Raw genomic sequence first — 18,561 nt, 5'->3', positions numbered from 1 at the left:
TTGGCAGGTCCGTATGTGGTGGATATTGCAGTACGTGTATTGTGGGTGTTCGTGCCGGTGTAGCATACTGATGAGCTCCTCGAAACGGTCCACAAGGTGGGCTCGGATGGGACGGCTTAACGGCTTGATACGGACAGGGCAGGATCTTGCAGGTCTTTCAAAGTATGGTTAGCTAGAGAAACACCAGAGGCAGCCTTGGTTGTGATGAGTCGTAGGCGAATATGCAAAGGTCCGAATGTCTTGATCTATTGTGTCGATTACTTCCCCAAACACCGATTGATATCCTCGCTACCAGTATAGTACACAGATCCATTACATGATCATCTCGTCTGCTTCCTCCTCCTTGTAGCTCACCCTAGCCGTAGCTCTGCCTGACCTCTTCCGGGTAGCAGGAGGGCGTGCATCTCGCTTCTGCACAACAGGAGCCTCGTCTTCTGAGCCTAGGTCAGTGAGCGGTGGTGAGCTAAGATGATCGTCCTCTTCGTCCGAAGCCGAAGGCGTAGGCACTGACTTCGCCGAATTCTTTTTGGTTGATTTGACACCTCGCTTACTCGCTGGTGGCTTCTTCGCTGGCGTCTTGACTTCATCAGGTCCAACTTCACTCGTGACTGATGCTGTCTCCAGAACACTGGTAGTCTTGGCCTTCCTTTTTGCAAGTGTGGTTGTACCTTCCTCTTTCTTCTTTATAACGCGTTTTGGGGGTCTAAGCCAGTCCTCCATACCTGGGGGCCAGTACACTCGACCCTCAGGCCCACCCATGGCTACTTCTTCATCAGGTATGATGGGTGGCGGCACATCCTCCTCTTCTTCTTCTTCCTCTGCGAGTTTAGCCCCAGTCTCTTCAGTATCGTCGGCCTTCTTCTTTCTATTCTTCTTCACGGCTTTTTTAGGCTTGGGCTTCCAAGGCTTGTTCTCGTCATGCCGCACGTGTGGCAAAATATCATTAAATGTGTGGAACCCTGGAAGCTTGAAGGTTCGCATCAGTTCAAACACGGCCTGTTCTTTGTCTTTGGCCTCAATCATCAAGTCCATAGTATTAGGGCAGGGCGGTAGCGTCATCACACGAGGTGAATGCTTTCGTCGAGCCGTACGAGAGATGGCTGCCGGGGTGGGCTCAGAATAATGCATCTTAGGAGTGATGCCTTTTCTGGACCATGTCTCGAGAATGGCTGGATAGAGATCCATGACATCCTTAGTGCCCTCACGAATCTGAGTCTCATCAAAGATGATATTGTGATGGTGATAGTCTAGCACGAATGGAATGTTGAGCTCCTGGCAAAGGGGCAACAGCTCGTGTGTGCACCAAACAACATCATCATTCTCCAGAACAAGACGATTCTTGACACTTTGAGAAAGCCTGGCATAGTTCTCCTTGAACCTGGCAATGGCAGCAGGCTTATCGCCATAGGCACCACCAAGATGCAGAATCATGACGGCGTCTCGATTCTGCTGCTCAGGCAGCTTGAGTAGCGACAGCATCTCATCGTGATACTCCAAATCACGAATAGCATTCTCGATGACCTGCTTCCGTGGCGAACCTAGCTGTGTGAACTGGCCTGGATGCGTTGTCACTCTATGGCCAAGCTTGGCAATGACCTCGCCGGCTTCTCGAAGCGTCTCTGCGGCAAAAGGCGCAAGCTTGTAGCCATATTCGTCGTGGCTTGCGAAGGGAAACATTTCACTGCTCAAGCGCATAAATTTGATGCCATACTTGTCGTTCCATTGTATCATCCTGCCAATGTCTCGCGCATTAGCGAGGCCAATCTCCTCGACATAGCGCTGGCCTCTGGCGATGTCTGGCGCCTGCTCCTTGTCTGGGCGGTTCTTGATGGCGTGCTCGGGCTGTGAAGGGTCCCTGAGGGGATGGCGATGCTCAATGATGCTCGCGATGCGGCATGTCCTAGAGCTGAAAACAGGAGGGTTCGCGGTCCGCAGGTATGTATTGAGACAAGCCTGATGGGCAAGTTGGTTAGTGAGCAAGTGGTAAGGGTAAGCTTGGTGGTTGCAGGGAACGTACATAGCCTAAGCGGCCCTTCCATGGAAGAGGAAGGTAGTTAGAGTTTAGCGGAGGCGGTCTCGACAACGCTTCCTTGACTTCTGCCTCATCTTCCACTTCCTCGTCTAGTCCCTCGGCGACTTCGGGATCGCCAGCCATCCCGGTGTTTTCTGCAGGTCCGGTGACCTTGGCCGTGAACCCCTCAGCAACTCGAACTTCGACAGTGTTTTTCACATGTGGCTCGCCAGTCTTCTTGCGCTTACCCTTGCCTCCTGCTGGGGTGGAGACAGATGCATTGCCGTTTGATACAACCAGAGCTTTCATGTCCGTGGTTGCATCTCTCCCCGCACTGGCCCCTTTTGCTGTCCCAGACCCGTCAACGAGAGGGGGTTTCAGATGAGGTTCCGGGCCGACATCTTCATGCCCGTCAGGCGATGCTCGCAATGCGGTTACTCCAACTTTGATATCAGGATTGAGATTTGGGTCCGTGATTGCAGCTGCGGCCCCACGAGGCAACTGGCGATGCGGGGGCTTTGTGAGTCTGGTGTTTGCAGGCAGAGGCACTTCCGAACGACGCATCTTCTTCTTGTCCATGGCAGGCGCCTCATCTGTCGTGGGAGCAACCGCTGCTACCGACGAACGTTTTCGCTTGGCCATTGTCTGTGGAATGAACGACAGGCGAAGCCTCTGCAGCGCTGGGGTGACTTGCTGTCGTGCGTGAAGTGCGCTGCGAAGGGTGGTGGTGGTGGCTCTGAAAGGGCGTGTCATCAATGTGCATGTGTCAAAGGGTGTGGTCGCACTCTAGAAACGGAATGCAGTGAATGGCGGCAACAAAAGCACAAAGCTGAGGTCCCTTTTCTTTCAGCCGTGATGCTATGATGGACTGTTCCTGGATGACATAACGCGTGCTGTTCGCGTCGACGTCACTACTTATGACGCCTGGTGTTCATTCAGGGCGGATCGACGGCAACGCCATCCATGTCGGCGATTAGCGAGATCTAAGCTTCAGCCCCAGACCTACACATCTTCTCTCAACCCAGATCTGAGTTGAAAGAGCCGGGAGATCTAAAGTAGGTCAGCAGCGGCGTTTACTTAATTGGCGAGATGCCCCGTAGACTGGGAGACGTGGTAACCACCATTTTTGCGCGTAAAATCCATCAAAGGACACCTCTGGGGGCTTTGTCGCAAAGTTCGAGCCGATTCGCCATGTCAAATCGCGGTTTCCAGAATCTCGTCGTACCCATCGGCAACCCGTGAGCATACGTGTATGAATTCGTCCCTGGTCGCCGGTACCCTGTTTCGGAAAGGATCGTTGTGACACCTGCTATGGCTTCGAAGAGACGGGAGAGCCTGTCTCATGATTTCTGTGACTCTGGATGCCGCGCAGCGTTCTTATATGGATATTCACAGCCCGCGACTCTGGTTCCCCCTCCTTGGCTGGCTGGGCCAAGTATCGTTATGAGCACCAGAATAGCTGGATGAAGAGCATGGAATTCCCAGAAAATGGATGCACGCACGATGCTCAAACCACACTTTTATGGGGCGGCTAAAGGAAAACTCTTCCCACATTCCTGAAAGGATTCATCGTGACAAAACAGCGTCGAACCACCTTCCTATTTCGATAACTCAATGTTTAACGCAACCAACATAGCGGTCAACCATGGTACAAAGGCTTGGACTTTATTCTGTATAATTTCATTTGGTGCCGATGAGCCGCTCTCCAGGTCCAAGTGTCGCTTAGGATCGGCCACAGAACAATTTCCAAAAGAACAAATCCCATCTACTGGGGTGAGAAGAAAATCTTTGACCTTGAGAACCGGGGGGCATGAGGAGTAAGTTCGCATTCAGATCCAATATGCAGGAGACGCATACAGGTTTTCAGGCCAAGGCTCAGGACTGAGTAGGCATCCTGCCTCATCTGGAGAAGAAGTCAACACGTGCCCAAGTCAAAAGAGACATGAGGCGAGGCTATCAATGGACATGATCATTTGGTCTAGACCGTCGTACTGCAGCTACCTGTATGAGATTTTCAAGGTATGTCTTCTCTCAAGCACTTGTATCTTGTCTTGGGATCAATATCGATGCTATTCTGGTATCTTCTTCGTAGCCATGGAAGAGCGAATAAAGGTCACCGATCAATGTAGCCCCCCTACTCCTGAATCGACGGCAGCTGAAATTTCCATCACTATGGAAATCTTCAGGACGGCTGTCTAGTGAATTTCTCACGTTAGATCACTCATTCCAATAGCCCGTGGTTCATCCAATACTTGCTCCATGTCAGCGTTGAAAGCCCATCAAAGAAAACATGTCTTCTGTGCGAAAGAGAAAGGGATTTGATGGTAGTTACCCTTGATTGAGACGTTCAGACTGGTGTTGGTCATTCCAAGGGCCGTGATAGGCTAAGATCTGGCAATGGCTGAATAATGCGAGACGCGTCATACCGTGGAGCCGAGGCGCCGAACTTTTGCCTTCTTCAAAGCATCACTTCACTATTGCGACACCCTCCCCTCCTCCCCTCAATTCACTATTCACAACCACCATCTAAACTATCAATGGTATCCTCGTCAAACATGTCGCGCTCAGCTCTGCGAAGCCTTTCACGAGCCGGATCTTCCCTACGAGCAGGTGGCCCACGCCCGCGCATCACCACAAGATGCCTCCACCAACAGTCATCATCACCCATAGTCGCTTCAAGAGCGCAACACAGACCTAGGATACAATCATGGAACCAGAGTCTGAGCGCCACACCCTCGGCAGCAGCGACAGTCCCTCGCCGAACAATGTTCATCCAGACCGAACCCACACCAAACGATGACGTATGAACTCCCCCATCCCATCGTCCCCCATTTCCCCGAGCGTCGCAATGAATCAGAATGCTGTTCTAACACACCAAACAGGCCCTGAAATTCAACCCAAACGCTCGTGTCCTCTCCGAATCCATATCCTCACCCTATCTTGAATATCTCACCCCACGCTCCACCCTCGCACCTCCCCACCCATCTCCTCTCGCGGCCGCCCTCATGAACATAGACGGCGTGACATCTGTTTTCTTCGGCACAGACTACATCACCGTGACCAAAGACAGCGGCACACCCTGGGCACACATCAAACCCGAAGTTTTCGCCCTCATTACAGAATTCATGACGAGCGGGCAAGCCATTGTCAACACCGTCGCCGCCAAAGACGGGGAGCAAGGCCAGGGCGGGCAAGAAGCCGATTCGCTCGCCTACGACGAAAACGACGATGAAGTCGTCGGCATGATCAAGGAGCTCCTCGACACCCGCGTCCGACCCGCTATCCAGGAAGACGGTGGTGACATTGAGTTCAAGGGGTTCGAAGACGGCATGGTCAAGTTGATGTTGAGGGGAGCGTGCAGGACGTGTGATTCTAGTACCGTGACGCTCAAGAATGGCATCGAGAGCATGCTGATGCATTATATCGAGGAGGTCAAGGGCGTCCAGCAGGTCCTGGATCCGGCCGAGGAGATTGCGATTAGCGAGTTCGCCAAGTTTGAGGAGAAGTTGAAGCAGCAAAAGGGGCCGGATGCTGTGGCCAAGACGGTGGGAAAGGGCAGTTTGGATTATGTCGAGGGGTAGGGGGTGTTGGGAGATGGACATGACTTGTGGGATTGGATAATGTGTATAAAGAAGTTGACGGATTGATATGATACCACCAATACATTACATACACATGGACTAATGATCTCCTTTTTTTTTAAAATATTGACGGGCTACAAGATGGATATGGAAACGGTCATGGGTATGTGAGCACGCTTTGGATACCAAATATCGTGATAACATGCATCAGCATCAATACTCACACCCCCAATCCCCCCCTCCCCCCCCCTCAATCAACGCAATAAAATGTCCCACCCATCCACCCATGCAAACCATTCTCCCTACAATCCCCCCTCTCCACCACAATATCCCACAATATCCGCCAACACAATCCCCCAACCCCATCAATTTACCCATCATTCACACAAATCTATCGTCCCAGACCCACCACCACAGATCCACCATCCCCCTCCAAACCCCCTCTACCAGCACCAGAGAAATCCAGTCGCGGGACGGGGAAAACGGGTGTGACTGGTGCGCATGTGGATGGGGATCCAGACGGGGTTTGTGCGGAAGAAGAGGCGGAGTGTCCAGGGCGTCGTTTAGAGAGTGGTTTAGAGGGAACGGGGAGGTTAAGGGGGAGTGCTGGAGGGTGGAGGGACGGTTGGAGCTGGGGAATATATTTGTGAGGGAAGGGCGTGTGCTTTTAATCTTGATATCGGTATTTCAACGCTGAATTCACCGGGTGAACAAGATGGATATGTTCTACCATGCGGATTTAACAGCGAAACAGAGCCGCGGATTCATCGCCAGCACGGCCGTCGAAAGACTTGGGGTTGGGCAAAGGCGCGCAGAGGGAAGGAGAGGTGGGGAGTATGTGTTTCTTGGGTGGGAGGGGCTTAGTCGAAGGGAGTTGAGGGATTCGGGATATGCGAAGACTGGGTGTCGCTTGATGATCCAGTTGGTGGAGTGTTGAAGATGTTCTGGTTGGTTGCGGGGTGTATAATGAATGGTGGAGGGAATGGATGGATGTGTGGTGGTGGGGTTGATAGAGCTCCGGTTAGACCTTGGGGAGGTGCGTGAGTGTTATGGGAATTGGAACTAGGAGAGATGTCGCTGTTGTGTGGAGGCTCTCTGGAGAGAGTGTGACCAGGAGCGAGTTGTGACTGACGAGGGATCAACGAAATCGTTCCCCTGGGACTCTCTCCTGCCAGTTGACCGGTTCCCAGTGGGCTGTGATTTATTGAAGACGTATCAAAGCGCCCGCCATTTGGATATCGACCTCCCGAGAACGCATTTCCAGGCGATGGGACAGCGCCAAAGAGACTTCCTGTCGAATCTGCGAAACCACGACGTACATCAGTGGCAGACTGAGCTCCATGCCCAAACCCAGCTGAACTACACACATTGAAAAAGGGACCACGTCCGCCCACAGCCACATGTCCGTCAAACCCCAAAGACACATCCTCTGCCGGGAAGACGAGACAGCTGCACTCTGCATATTTGCGACGGGCTGCATAGTCCGCAACTCGAGCCTCTTCAAAGGACACGCTACCCAGCGCGGACTTGCAACCCAGCTCAGGTGTGATTGTCATGAACTGGCTTACACTCCCATCGGAGGCCTTTAGAAGCGGGTACAGGCCATGTTCTGGGATGCCACAGCGAGTTCCAGCACCCGCCGACTTGCACACTGTATTCTGCTCCCTACCGAAGCCAGCAACTACTGGTACAGGCGACTCGGAAGCCAAGCTGCGAATGACAAAGATGACAGGTTTGACGCGAAACGTGCCCATCAGCGTGACCAAATCCAAAGCTGCACCAAACTGGACCACCACGAGGCGTTCAAAGGGCCGCTTGATGCCCTCTTGGATGAGGCAAATTTGCTCTGGAAGCAGTGCGCCCACTGCGCCGAGAATATCAAAGTCTGGCCCTAGTTTGGTGACGTGTGCTTCCAGAGCTGCCTCGTCGAGGTGTAGACGCTCGATCTTGTAGCTCCAGTTGAGGCTGTTGGGAAGACTGGAGGCACAGGGCCGGAGGATGTAGGCTTCGTATGTGAACTTGGGTGCGGGTGTGCGGTGCGGTGTAATTTCCTCTGTGTTAATGGAGATGGGAGACTTGTCTTTGGAAGGTTCTGGTACTGCAGGTCCCGATGCCTTTTCACCTGCGCCGTTTGTTCGGTTCCAAAGGGCGTCGACGCGTCGTTTAAGGTCCTCAAAAGCCTCATTTGGCTGTTCGCCATGTTCAATACTGAACGGGGTCACGCCAGCAGGTCCATGAATAGAAGAATCTTGAGGCAGAGGCGACATTGTAGAATGCTTTTCCACTGTGCATGTCGGCTCTGGCTGACCAGGTTGATTGGGATGGTTCTTCATGATGAAAGCCGCTTTGAGTGAGCTTGAACGGTAGTAAAAAGCACGGCAGTTGCGCCAGCTTGATAGTGATTTGCTCAGGTGGATAGGATAGAGACAGCTGCGGACGGAGTTGGTGTTTATATACCTTATGGTATTCCGCAAGAGACATGTATATGAAAACCAACCTCAGCGCGTTTGCTCGTCAGTGATCAGCAAAGATAGCTTTAACCATAGCAACATGAAGTGAAGCAAACGTCCCCGACCACGAGCTTTGCGCAGGCCATGTTCATGCGCCTTTGAGTATTGTCGTTGCGTTTGCAGCTGTGAAAGACAGTAGTCAGTGTTGTCTATGCATGTGCCATTGATGACTTCCATCTCTTTCCACCTTGCTTCAACACAACAAGGCGTGGGAGTACCACAGACCTACCTCAAGCAGTCCCAATCATAGTGAACAGTCCCATCATCCAGAAGGAAAAAAGAATGAACTGACAATCAGACAAGAAACAACATCAACACTTACCAGAAACAAACAGACAAGCTACAAGCCATCATTAGCCACAGCAACCACGCGCGTTGAACAGATCCACGACCTCACATCACCTCTATAAGAACCAACTATAGCGTCCCACGAAGGTTTAAAAAATCCTCCTGACGTCTGTAATCGAGTGAGGAATGTCAGATCAACTCGTCCTGCAATCTTTAGTACTAGTACTAGTACACTTTAACCCCTACCGGGAAAGTCCATTCTACAAGCAAGCACGCATATAGATACCTAGATGCCTAGATAGATGGCAGTCGTAGTAGTACCACACCCAGCCACACCCAGACTCAGGTTCTTGTTACTCAAATCACACGTGGCACAAAGAGACGACGACGACGACTAGGACAGGCAGGCAAGGTGGAAGGTAAAAGGAGGGGGAGCGTAAAGGAGCCAGACGAAGCGTGCAGGCGGAAACTGGTTCGTGGTCTTGTAGCACCTGCGTAGGATGATGGGTGGACTGGCGTGGGTGGGTGCTTGTGGCGTGGCCTGAGGTGGAGCAAGCAGTCAGCCGTGCTTGTTGGGGACAGCTGCTGTTCGCGATTCAGGGGCAGATGGGAGATTTGTGTGACGGTCATGGCACGCGTTGTGTGCAAATTTTGTTTGTACAGGGAAGCAAAAGGTAAATCATGTTTGATGAGTGTGATTATCATTGAATTTGTGTACTATCTACCGGCGCCAGGGTCGGGTCAGTTCCCGTGCATTTCCCATAGAAGGGGGTATCAAAGCGTCCGTGGAAACACAGAGGGAAAGATCAAACGCCGGCACGCTATTACCATCGTAGTTGTCGTCATGCCATTCGTGTCGAATAAAAGGAACAAGAAGAGGAAACAAAAAAGTCAACCATGCATCTGAATATCCAAAGTCCACCTGCCATTAAGGTCACCTGTCATTATGCACATTACTCCACCATGCAAGGACGTTGGATAGGCGTTCCAGGAGGTTGCTTAGAGAAGGAGCCATGCAGCGATACCAGCGGCACCAGCGAAGGGGAGGCCGGTCATCTTGGCGGCACCACCAGCCGAAGTCTCAGAGGCAATGGCGCTGCTGGCAGCGGAGCCGAGGCTACCAGTGGCAGAGGCGATGCGGGAAGAGGCATCGGACTGGATGCTGTTGGTGGCAGATGCAAGGGCATCGCTGGCAGAGGACTGGGCAGACTCGAGAGCAGACGAGACAGAGGCAGCGACGGAAGAGGCATCACTCATGAGCGACGAGACGAGGCTGGATGCTGAGGCAGTGGCACCAGATGCCTCGCTGGCAAGGCTCGAGGCAACGCTAGTCATACCGCTGGCAGCGCTTCCCGTGGCAGAGGGAACAGCGCCGGAGGCACTAGCGACGGCGGAGGTCAGGATGGGGAGAGCAGCAGGGATTGAGCCAGAGGGAGCGGCGTCTGGAGAACATGATCAGCAACCAGATTGGAAAGACTGTGGGGAGTGGGTCTTCTTACTGCTGCACTGGCCAGCGGCCCAGGTGACGGCCTGAGCAGCCTCTTCAGCACCACAAGCCTGCGCAGAGCAGTCGCGGACGCCATAGGCCCAGTTGGACTGGTTGCAAAAGCAAGCCAGGTCACCGGCGCCACAGCTGAACTCGGTGTTGGCAATGCGAGCCATGTTGTCGGCGCACATTTGCTACGAGGGCGAGTTAGCGTTGTTTGGCCAAAACAAGTGTTGCGCACTGGAATGCGAAGGGTAAACACTTACAGCACATGATCCAAGGTTCTGGGCAACGGCGGCACCAGCAACGGCAGCGATGATAGCGTAGGACCTCATGTTTGACGACGGTAGGGTGATGATGTTGGTGTTGTTGGTGTTGTTGAAGAAGAAGAAGAAGAAGAAGAAGAAGAAGAAGAAGGAAGAGAGGATGATGTAAGAGGTAGAAGCTAGGACGAGATAGTAGCTATGTAGGGGTGAGAGGAGCTTTGGGGTCGAGCAAGTGGCTTCAAAGGTGGTGGTGATGTGGATTGACTGAGGATGCTTGGTTGAGAGGGAGGGGAGGGGGAGGAGAGGATGGGAGGGGGAGAGGGGCGATAGGTTTATATTGTGTCCGGTGGGTGTGAGTGTGAGTGTGAGTGTGTGTGTGTGTGTGTGTTAGGCTAGTAATTGGGGCAGGAGGGCAGGCGCGTGAAGGAAAGAGATGGGCAGTGGCAGGGCAGCGCACCTTCCCTGCCAAGTGCAATGGTACGCTACCATGACAATAAGCTGTTTACTAGCAGTGTAGTAGTGTAGAGTACAAACAAGGTCTGCAGTGACGGCAGGCAGGCGCGACAGGGATGTGCCAGGCACGATCGACGCCAAATCAAGGAACAGCGAAAACCAGCTCCCGGCCCCGCTACCCTGTGATTGGCCAATGGCTCGTCTTCTCCATACTTCTTGGCCCGCCCTAGATCGATTCCGGCGATTAGCTCGACTTCCTTCTCTCTCTCTCGCCCTCTCTCCCGCCTTCTCTCGCCCCTCTTGCTCGTTCCAAGCTTTTCGCTACACAAAACATTCACCTCGCCCGTCGCCGACTAACCGACTTGCCCCTGTCATCAACCTCCTTGGCCCTGTCCCAGCTCACAAAGTTGTCATCGCAACCGACTTCCCGAGCGCGAGAGCGTCATACTACCCGCAAAAATCAAATCCTGCAACGCACAGTCTGTCTGGTTGCACGCAACACTGCGCTGGCCTCGTGGCACCAGCTGCTGCTCTGCTGCTGTTGCTGTTACCCACTTCGCTCGAGTTGTGCCGGCGCTTCTCAGTCGCCCGAGGGGTTGGAAAACGCATTACGGTGGCAAATGAGGCCTAATCTTGTTTTGCAGCCAAACAGCGCCTCTTGCGGCTTGCCCGCTCTAGGTGACGTCGCAAAATGCTAGGGCTTGAACCCTGGCTAGCCTGTGTACCATGCACTATCAGCTCCTATGTGTGTTGCTGTACGTGTAGAGTACGTACAGTAGCAAGTACGGTGCCGGACACACAGTACGAGGACCTACTGTACTCTCTCCGTGCATACTATCATCCTTGCCATGTACCGAGGTAGGCTCGCAAGATGCACCGCTCGCCTCCATCACCGTTCATTTCGTTTCACAACCGCTCATGGCCTCAATTTCCCCACGTTGTGTAAGATGGGAGATGGCGGGCGCCTCAGGCATCACGGCAACCATCATCTTCTTGGGTCGACCGATGGCTAGGCGGCTCTACATATCCATGCTTGCACATCCCCCAGGATGGGACCTCGACATGTTACCTGTTGAAATACCGGTGACCTCAGTTTCATCTCATCTTCCTAGTAGTACCATATCGTAGATTTGCGCAAACCTTCGCCTGGCCTGACGCTGCCCCATCTACTGTACTACCCAGGTAGGGCTTCAAACCTTGATCCAGCCCACAAACAAATGACCGTCCGTCTCTGGTCCTGGTGGGCGGGTGCATCCACTTCCATCTGGACCAGAGCTGCTCCAGTCCCTCTCCAGCCCCTTCCTTGCCGGCCCAATCGTCCACCAGTCAGCCAGCCTCTCCCTGGAGCGCCTGCACCTTCCCAACCCCATCCCATCCAGATTCCGCCACAACAAGCCTCAACAGTCCCCTGCGGCGCAGACCTGCTCTACCCAGCCACACCCAGCCACACCCAGCCACACCCAGCCACAAGGAAAATGCCTGTCTTTGCACTATTTTCCACTTGCCCCTTCGTCTTCACCGTCTGTCTGCTCGACCAGATACTTCTCTTCCGCCGACTTGATGCACTGCGTGTTCGCGCCTTTTCACCCAAGAACAAAAAAGTCGGTCAGCTACCGACTCATGGGAGAGATCTCCTGTCCAAAAAAAGGGCAGAATAACTCACCGAGTTTGTTGATCGTCTCCATCCACTCATCGTAAGGGTCCGAATCGAACACGATACCGCCCTGCGTCCACCAATCCATAAGCATCATCTCCTCCACATGGTAATTTCAAGGGAAAATCTCGTCAAACTTACCCCTGCTTGGAGATACGCGACGCCATCTTTGACCAGCATCGTGCGTAGCGCAATGCATGTCTATCACTCCCATCAGCCACAACCCCAACCGCTAGCAAGGTTGGCACAAATCCACTCACATCCATTGCCCCCTCGATTTCCTTGTCCCCATCCACGCTCCCATAGCCAAAGTAGCCCACAGCCCCGGCATAGACACCGCGCTTTTCTTTCTCCAGTTCGGCGATGAGCTCCATGGCCTTTACCTTGGGTGCCCCGCTCACCGTCCCTGCACACAGCACGATAAGCATGAATAGTGAGAGTTATGCAGACACACCAACACCAACTTACCGGCGGGGAAAATCGATCGGAACGCATCGAATCGCGTCTTACCAGGCCGCAGCACCCCTGACACTTCCGAGACCAGGTGTTGTACGTGCGAAAACTGGTTTCACACAACGTTAGTAGCTGCGTGAAGTTGACTCCAGGTCTGCTGGCCTTGTTCGCGGGAGACAGCATGAGGAAAAAAAAACAGGGTACCTTTTGGACAACCATCAACTTGTCGACTCGTGTTGTCAGTGGGTCGCACACGCGATTGACGTCATTGCGCGCTAGGTCGACCAGCATCACCTACAGCTTCAGGTAAGCTTTGCGTCTGACAGAAGCTTGGAAAGGAGGAGCCTCACGTGTTCGGCCCGGTCTTTGAGTGAGTTGGACAGCTCTTCAGCCAAGGCGGCATCTTCTTTCAAGGTCTTGCCTCGCTTGACCGTTCCTGCAATGGGATGCGTGATGATTCTGCCCTGCTCTTCCTTGACCAACAACTCTGGACTTGCGCCCACAATTTGGAAGTCGTCACAGTCGACAAAGAAGAGGTAGGGCGATGGATTGACGTTTCGCAGATTTCGATAAATGTTGAAGGGGTGCAGTGAGGTGGGCCTGGCAAAACGCTGGGACGGTACCGCCTGGATGATGTCGCCCACGTCGATGTGCTTCTTCAAGTTCTTGACATGGTTTTCATATCCTTCCTGGCCAATGTTGGAAGTATACTCGTTTCCGAGTTGGATCGGGCCTTGGTGTGGCAAAGGGATGTCCTTGTCCGACAAGATGGTCATATATGTCTGAATGGTAGCCTTTGCGTCGTCGTATGCGCGCTCGAGGTCGTCGAGATTGTCGGGAACCTTGACGTAGGTGATGACCTTGACCGTCTGCTGGAAATGGTCGAGGGCAACCAGGGTGTCGAAGAGCATGAAGAAGCTCTCTGGCACCTTGAGGATGTCCTTTACGTCGTCTCGCCTTGTCTTGGGCTCAAAGTACTTGACGCAATCATATCCCACATAACCAACCGCACCACCAGTCATTTCAGGGAGTTGTATCGAGGGCACGATTGCGACTCGGCTCTTTGCAAGCTCCTTCTCAAGGAGTGGGAGGGGGTCGGTTGCTTCGCCATGGCCGGGGCCCGTCTTGATGACCTTTCGTGGATCTACACAAGGGCATCAGCAAAGGCAGCGTGGTGAAGTGGATAGTTTCTTGCTGACCTGCGCCAACAAAGCTGTATCTGCCAATCGTCTCTGTAGTCGCGGCCGTCTCGAATAGAAAGGACAGCCTTGACTTTGCCCTGATTCGCGACTCGTCAGCCTCGCCAATGCGCGACAGCGCTCCAATTCGTCATGTCATGAAAACGCACCTTGCAGCAACCTTGAGGTATATGCTCGTCGGAGTCAGAAACTCTGCAGAGATGGACGAGAAGACGGGAACGAGGTTGGGTGGGTTCGGGGAGTTGGCTGCAGCAGCCAACACTTGGCGTACGGTATCGAGAGAAGGTTGGATGCCTAGCTGTGTGTGTGTGGTTGTGGGTTCAGTATGCAGTGGGGTACCCCTCTTTACGGCCAACCGACACCGTTGTGAAGATGACATACCTGGGGCGCCATGATGACTGATTTCCAAGTGAGCAAGTGAGCAAGTCGAGACTGTGTGAATAGGGTACCTTGATTGTACTACCGTACCTCCTTCTTTGCGCTCACTGCAGCCAATCGGTAGTCTGATGGGCAGAAAAACGGAGTTCCCGTGCTCTTTTGGATGGCCCCGCCCCTCCCAACATGCCAAAGAATTTACTACAATGCAGGAAAAACACAGACCAGGCGGACGTCTCCCGGGCACGTGATCCGGGCACGTGATACAGACACGTGATCCAGACACGTGATCCCCACACTCGGACATCCATCGATGGATTGAACCACGAGCTAGACCAGACTTTGCACAGTTCCAAGGCCCGCCAGCGCGTCATGCACCAGCCACTCCGTGATACTTGACAGGAAACAAGTCACCGACTAGGCCACGACTGGCCACGACTGGCTGCGCGACAAGAGGCCGTGGACACTGGACACTGGACAGCAAAGCCAGAGCCCGCTTTTCTCCCGCCTCATCATGAGGACCTGTTGGCTTTTCCTCACCGTATGGTCGATCATCGCATAACTGCGCGTTTTCCTCTTCATGTTCATCCGCCCACAGTTCTCGCTTCCTTTTTTGCTGTCTTCTTGCTTTTCTTGCCATGTCTAGTCATCTGCGCGCATAGTGAGCGACTCGTCTGTTCTGCCGCCCCTTGACCCGTACAAAGCGGTCACGGCTGGGTTTGGTTATGCGGCACCCGCGCGCTCCTTGCTTCAACAGCGCAATCGAGTCTCCGCTCGGCATGGCACGGCCATGGACCCCCCCGCATACTGATACCGATGTCGACCACTCGACTTCACACCACCATTACTTTACTGACCCATACCGGCCGGCCCATGGTGAATATACGCCCGTGACGGAGCCTCGCTGGTCGTCGCATCGTGGAGCCGCCGCCAAAGAGGACGAGTACAAGGGTGTGGGTGTGCGCGCGCGATGCGATACCCCAACCGAGCACCACCATCACCACCACCACCATCTACCCGTACACCATGCGCTACCAACACCCAAGTCGGCAGTTACAGCGCCCGTCGCAGTTCCCTATACACCGACCAAGTCGCAACAACAAGTGCAGCACTCTGGCCTGCATTATGGAAACGCCCAGGCTCAGGGACTGCCGCGCTATCCTTATACACCGGATAGCACGCGCATCCCCCGTCGACAGACCGAACGCACCCTCTCGCCTGTACCCTGGGACACACACTCGTCGCACTCTTCTTCGCCGGTGCAACACGCCTTGTCATCATGCATCGTCCACTTTGAAAATCTACTGCAGACACGCGAGCCGGATGAAGATCAAATGGAATACATCGTCGGCCAACTCGAAGCCATGGCCAACTACCTGTCCTCACATGGCGCCCCGTTTCAAATCATCGAAGAGCAGGTATCCACCAACGGACAACTACCCACTGACGAGCAAGTATCCACCGCGCCCGAGGAGATTGGGCCAGGAAGTCCACAGTCCAGCGGCAAGGACAAGGTCGAGAAGGAGATGAGTGGAGAGTATATCGCAGAAGTGGGACGGTATATCGAGGGTGTACGGGGCTATGCTACCAATTTGAAGTCGCGGCTCGATGAGGTCAAGATGCTGAATAGTATCCAACTCGACGTCATCAAGGACCTCCGGAGTCAAGTGCAAACCGTCACAGTGGGCCTACAGGCACAGCTCCGCGCAGACGAAGACAAGCACGCAGCCGAAGAAGACGAGGATGAGGTCGAGGACGAGGTCCGGATCGAAGACGAGGAAGAAGATTGCCCGGCAGATGCGTATTCCCGCCACCGCCAAAACAAGGGCCAACGACCTCGAGAATTCGGCCTCGACTCCCAGGCAACCCTGATAAACCCCTCCCTCCCATCCTCACAAATCCTCTCTCCTCCTCCTCCTCCCCCTCCTTCATCACCAATACTGGCCAAAAGCTCTCCTACACTCTCTTTGAAGCCACACAAGTACCAATTTCTCGATCCATCTCCAGCTCCCGCCCAGCCCCATATCACCCCCACCTCGCAACCAACCCACCATCACCACCACCACCACCACCACGAAATCATCACCATCATCCGCACCCCACCCAAACGCAGTTTCTGGACCTCTTTTGCAACAGCCCTGGATCAGTTTGGCGATTTGTTTTACGAACAGACTGGGGATGCGTGATATCTGGCGACTGTCCATGGAAACTTGTGACAAGGAGGCTTTGGAATTCCGATATGTGCGAGTGTGTGCGATAAGCGGGTGTGGAAAGGAGATGGCAAAGAATGGCGGAAGAGGATGGAATACTATATTAATGAAGTCTACGATGTCTACGGCTATGCGGATTTTGTTCATGATGGTCGGGTTTGTGTTAGGATGGGACTGGGAGTGTTAGCGGATAGATTGGCTGGTACTGGTTTAATCGCCATGAGGGATATAGAAATGAGGGGGATACGGTGCAGTACAGTGTGATTGTGGTTGGCCAGTTTGTTCCTTGCATAGCGATGGTGCTTTGCGATTTTCCTTGTCCTCTTTCTTTGTCTTCCCTTTTTCGTTTCCCTTATTCCATTTCCTTTTCTTTTCCCCTCCATCTTCTTTTCATCTCTCTCCTTTACCTCACTTTTTGGCCCGTTGTTCATCAACATGTGGCTCCACGTTTTGCTGGAGGTTGAGATGCACACTGCTGGCTCCATCATCGATGGAGCACTCGACGTTATCCTTCTTACTATTGTCTAAGTTGAGTCGAGCCCTCGGCTGATCAAGAAGTCAGCTAGCCTTGTGGTCTTTAATGTCTTTGGACACGGTCCCAGATCTTATCCAGAGTAGCGTCGCTTTTTCTATTTCTTTTGCATTTGCATTTGCTTTGCACGTGTCAAGCAAAGTACTCGAGTACTACACTACCGTACATACTACATCTCTAGCTATTTCATTACCTCATGTCCCTATCTAAATATCCACATATCGCAATCCCATCATCTCTCATCCCGGCATACGACATGACGCATCAAATCATGCTTGTCATTAATCTACAACTTGGACCCGCCCGTCATAGCCGCTCCATCCACCCTGTTGCCCTCGCGATCAAACCAAATCTTCTGCCCAGACCTCAAACTTTCCTGCAACGCAATCCCGATCCGCACTGCCTCGACACTACTCTTCAGATCCACCGGCACCGTCTTGTTCTCGAGCACCGCCTCGGTAAACTGCCGCGCCTCCTCCACAAATGCCATTTCAAATCGCTCAAAGTAATTCTGCGGAATCTCGCGATTAATCCCCGTGCTCGTGTGTCGTTCCAGCATATCGATCGTCGGGCTCGCATTCACCGCCAACTTGCCCTTGGTCCCCACAATCTCCGTCATGTCGTGCTGGCCCGGTGCATTCATCCGCGAGCTGAAGAAGTAGGCAATCTGGCCGTCGTAAAACTCGACAACGCCGACCCCGTTGTCCACGTCGCCGTATTGCGCCAGTTCGGGCTCGAGCGCCGTCACGCCAACTGCGACGACGGATTTTACGGCTGGGAGCTGGGCGCCGCGTGAGGCGGCGCTAAAGTACCACAGTGCGAGGTCAATGTCGTGAATGTTGCAGTCGACAAAGATCCCGCCGGAGAACTGGGCGTATTCGACGAAGAAGCCAGACGGGTCGTATTTGTCGCAGGTTTGGGAGCGGATGATGGTCGGGCGCCCGATGTGGTCGTTTGTGACGAGTTGGTAGGCGCTCGAGTAGGATTTGTCGAAGCGGCGGGAGAAGCCGCACATTACTTTGATGTGGGGGTGGCGAGCGGCGACTTCAAAGACTTGTTGACACTGTGGGAAAGAGGGGTGGAATGTTAGTTTTCCTCTGTGGTTCGGGTGGGGGTTTGGGTTAAGGAGAGGGGGTTCAGCTTGGATAGGGGGGGAAGGGAGAAAGGATACATACGACTTCCAACTTTGTGCTCAACGGCTTCTCACACAGCACATGCTTGCCCGCCTCAATCGCCTTGATCGTCTGCTCCGCATGCACCGTGGTCACAGTGGCAATACAAACCGCCTCCAATCCCTCATGCTTCAACATCAAATCATAATCCGAATAAATCTTGACCCCCCACGGCTCCAAGTTCTCCTTTGCCCAGGCCTGCTCCTTCGCGTCCGGCGTAAAAGCCGCCACGAGTTGAGCCCGAGGTGTGAGGTGGAGAAAATGGTCCGCATGTCTGGCGCCCATGCGGCCGAGGCCAGAGACTGCAATCCGGAGTTTGCGAATGGGCTGGGCCATGATGTAAAACAGTGCTGCGTGTTGCGTGTTGCTTG

General features: G+C 53.5%; 8 protein-coding genes across 8 annotated transcripts; 3 read left to right on the top strand and 5 right to left on the bottom strand.

Annotated features, from left to right (window-relative positions):
• Window positions 1-312: 312 nt before the first annotated feature.
• IAQ61_009224 (uncharacterized protein) lies at window positions 313-2,764 on the bottom strand (the record flags this gene model as incomplete). Its single annotated transcript, XM_003836852.2, has 2 exons — window positions 313-1,953; window positions 2,018-2,764. The coding sequence occupies 2 exons, from the start codon at window positions 2,762-2,764 to the stop codon at window positions 313-315; spliced, it is 2,388 nt and encodes a 795-aa protein (XP_003836900.2).
• An 861-nt stretch (window positions 2,765-3,625) lies between these two features.
• IAQ61_009223 (uncharacterized protein) lies at window positions 3,626-4,210 on the top strand (the record flags this gene model as incomplete). Its single annotated transcript, XM_066098305.1, has 2 exons — window positions 3,626-3,828; window positions 3,901-4,210. The coding sequence occupies 2 exons, from the start codon at window positions 3,626-3,628 to the stop codon at window positions 4,208-4,210; spliced, it is 513 nt and encodes a 170-aa protein (XP_065951944.1).
• Window positions 4,211-4,479: 269 nt separating this feature from the next.
• On the top strand, window positions 4,480-5,759 carry IAQ61_009222 (uncharacterized protein). The gene is made up of 2 exons (XM_066098304.1): window positions 4,480-4,812; window positions 4,894-5,759. The coding sequence occupies exons 1-2, from the start codon at window positions 4,549-4,551 to the stop codon at window positions 5,590-5,592; spliced, it is 963 nt and encodes a 320-aa protein (XP_065951943.1). The 5' UTR covers window positions 4,480-4,548; the 3' UTR covers window positions 5,593-5,759.
• A 693-nt stretch (window positions 5,760-6,452) lies between these two features.
• IAQ61_009221 (uncharacterized protein) lies at window positions 6,453-7,925 on the bottom strand (the record flags this gene model as incomplete). Its single annotated transcript, XM_066098303.1, has 2 exons — window positions 6,453-6,536; window positions 6,912-7,925. The coding sequence occupies 2 exons, from the start codon at window positions 7,923-7,925 to the stop codon at window positions 6,453-6,455; spliced, it is 1,098 nt and encodes a 365-aa protein (XP_065951942.1).
• Window positions 7,926-9,389: 1,464 nt separating this feature from the next.
• On the bottom strand, window positions 9,390-10,211 carry IAQ61_009220 (uncharacterized protein; the record flags this gene model as incomplete). Its single annotated transcript, XM_003836848.2, has 3 exons — window positions 9,390-9,832; window positions 9,890-10,070; window positions 10,143-10,211. The coding sequence occupies 3 exons, from the start codon at window positions 10,209-10,211 to the stop codon at window positions 9,390-9,392; spliced, it is 693 nt and encodes a 230-aa protein (XP_003836896.2).
• A 1,874-nt stretch (window positions 10,212-12,085) lies between these two features.
• IAQ61_009219 (uncharacterized protein) lies at window positions 12,086-14,858 on the bottom strand (the record flags this gene model as incomplete). Its single annotated transcript, XM_066098302.1, has 12 exons — window positions 12,086-12,174; window positions 12,259-12,319; window positions 12,391-12,450; window positions 12,510-12,655; window positions 12,718-12,811; window positions 12,907-12,996; window positions 13,053-13,846; window positions 13,902-13,981; window positions 14,051-14,199; window positions 14,283-14,299; window positions 14,351-14,360; window positions 14,817-14,858. 12 exons carry the CDS (start codon window positions 14,856-14,858, stop codon window positions 12,086-12,088), a joined length of 1,632 nt encoding a protein of 543 aa, XP_065951941.1.
• A 197-nt stretch (window positions 14,859-15,055) lies between these two features.
• On the top strand, window positions 15,056-16,462 carry IAQ61_009218 (uncharacterized protein; the record flags this gene model as incomplete). Its single annotated transcript, XM_003836846.2, has 1 exon — window positions 15,056-16,462. One exon carries the CDS (start codon window positions 15,056-15,058, stop codon window positions 16,460-16,462), a length of 1,407 nt encoding a protein of 468 aa, XP_003836894.2.
• Window positions 16,463-17,296: 834 nt separating this feature from the next.
• On the bottom strand, window positions 17,297-18,526 carry IAQ61_009217 (uncharacterized protein; the record flags this gene model as incomplete). The annotated part of the gene is made up of 2 exons (XM_003836845.2): window positions 17,297-18,081; window positions 18,194-18,526. 2 exons carry the CDS (start codon window positions 18,524-18,526, stop codon window positions 17,305-17,307), a joined length of 1,110 nt encoding a protein of 369 aa, XP_003836893.2. The 3' UTR covers window positions 17,297-17,304.
• Between the last annotated feature and the right edge of the window lie 35 nt (window positions 18,527-18,561).

This window comes from Plenodomus lingam (assembly GCF_022343315.1).
Source record: "Plenodomus lingam strain CAN1 chromosome Unknown contig_5, whole genome shotgun sequence".
NCBI lineage: Eukaryota > Fungi > Ascomycota > Dothideomycetes > Pleosporales > Leptosphaeriaceae > Plenodomus > Plenodomus lingam.
Note: the sequence above shows the minus strand (reverse complement) of the source record. Positions and strands in the feature narration are given on the sequence as shown.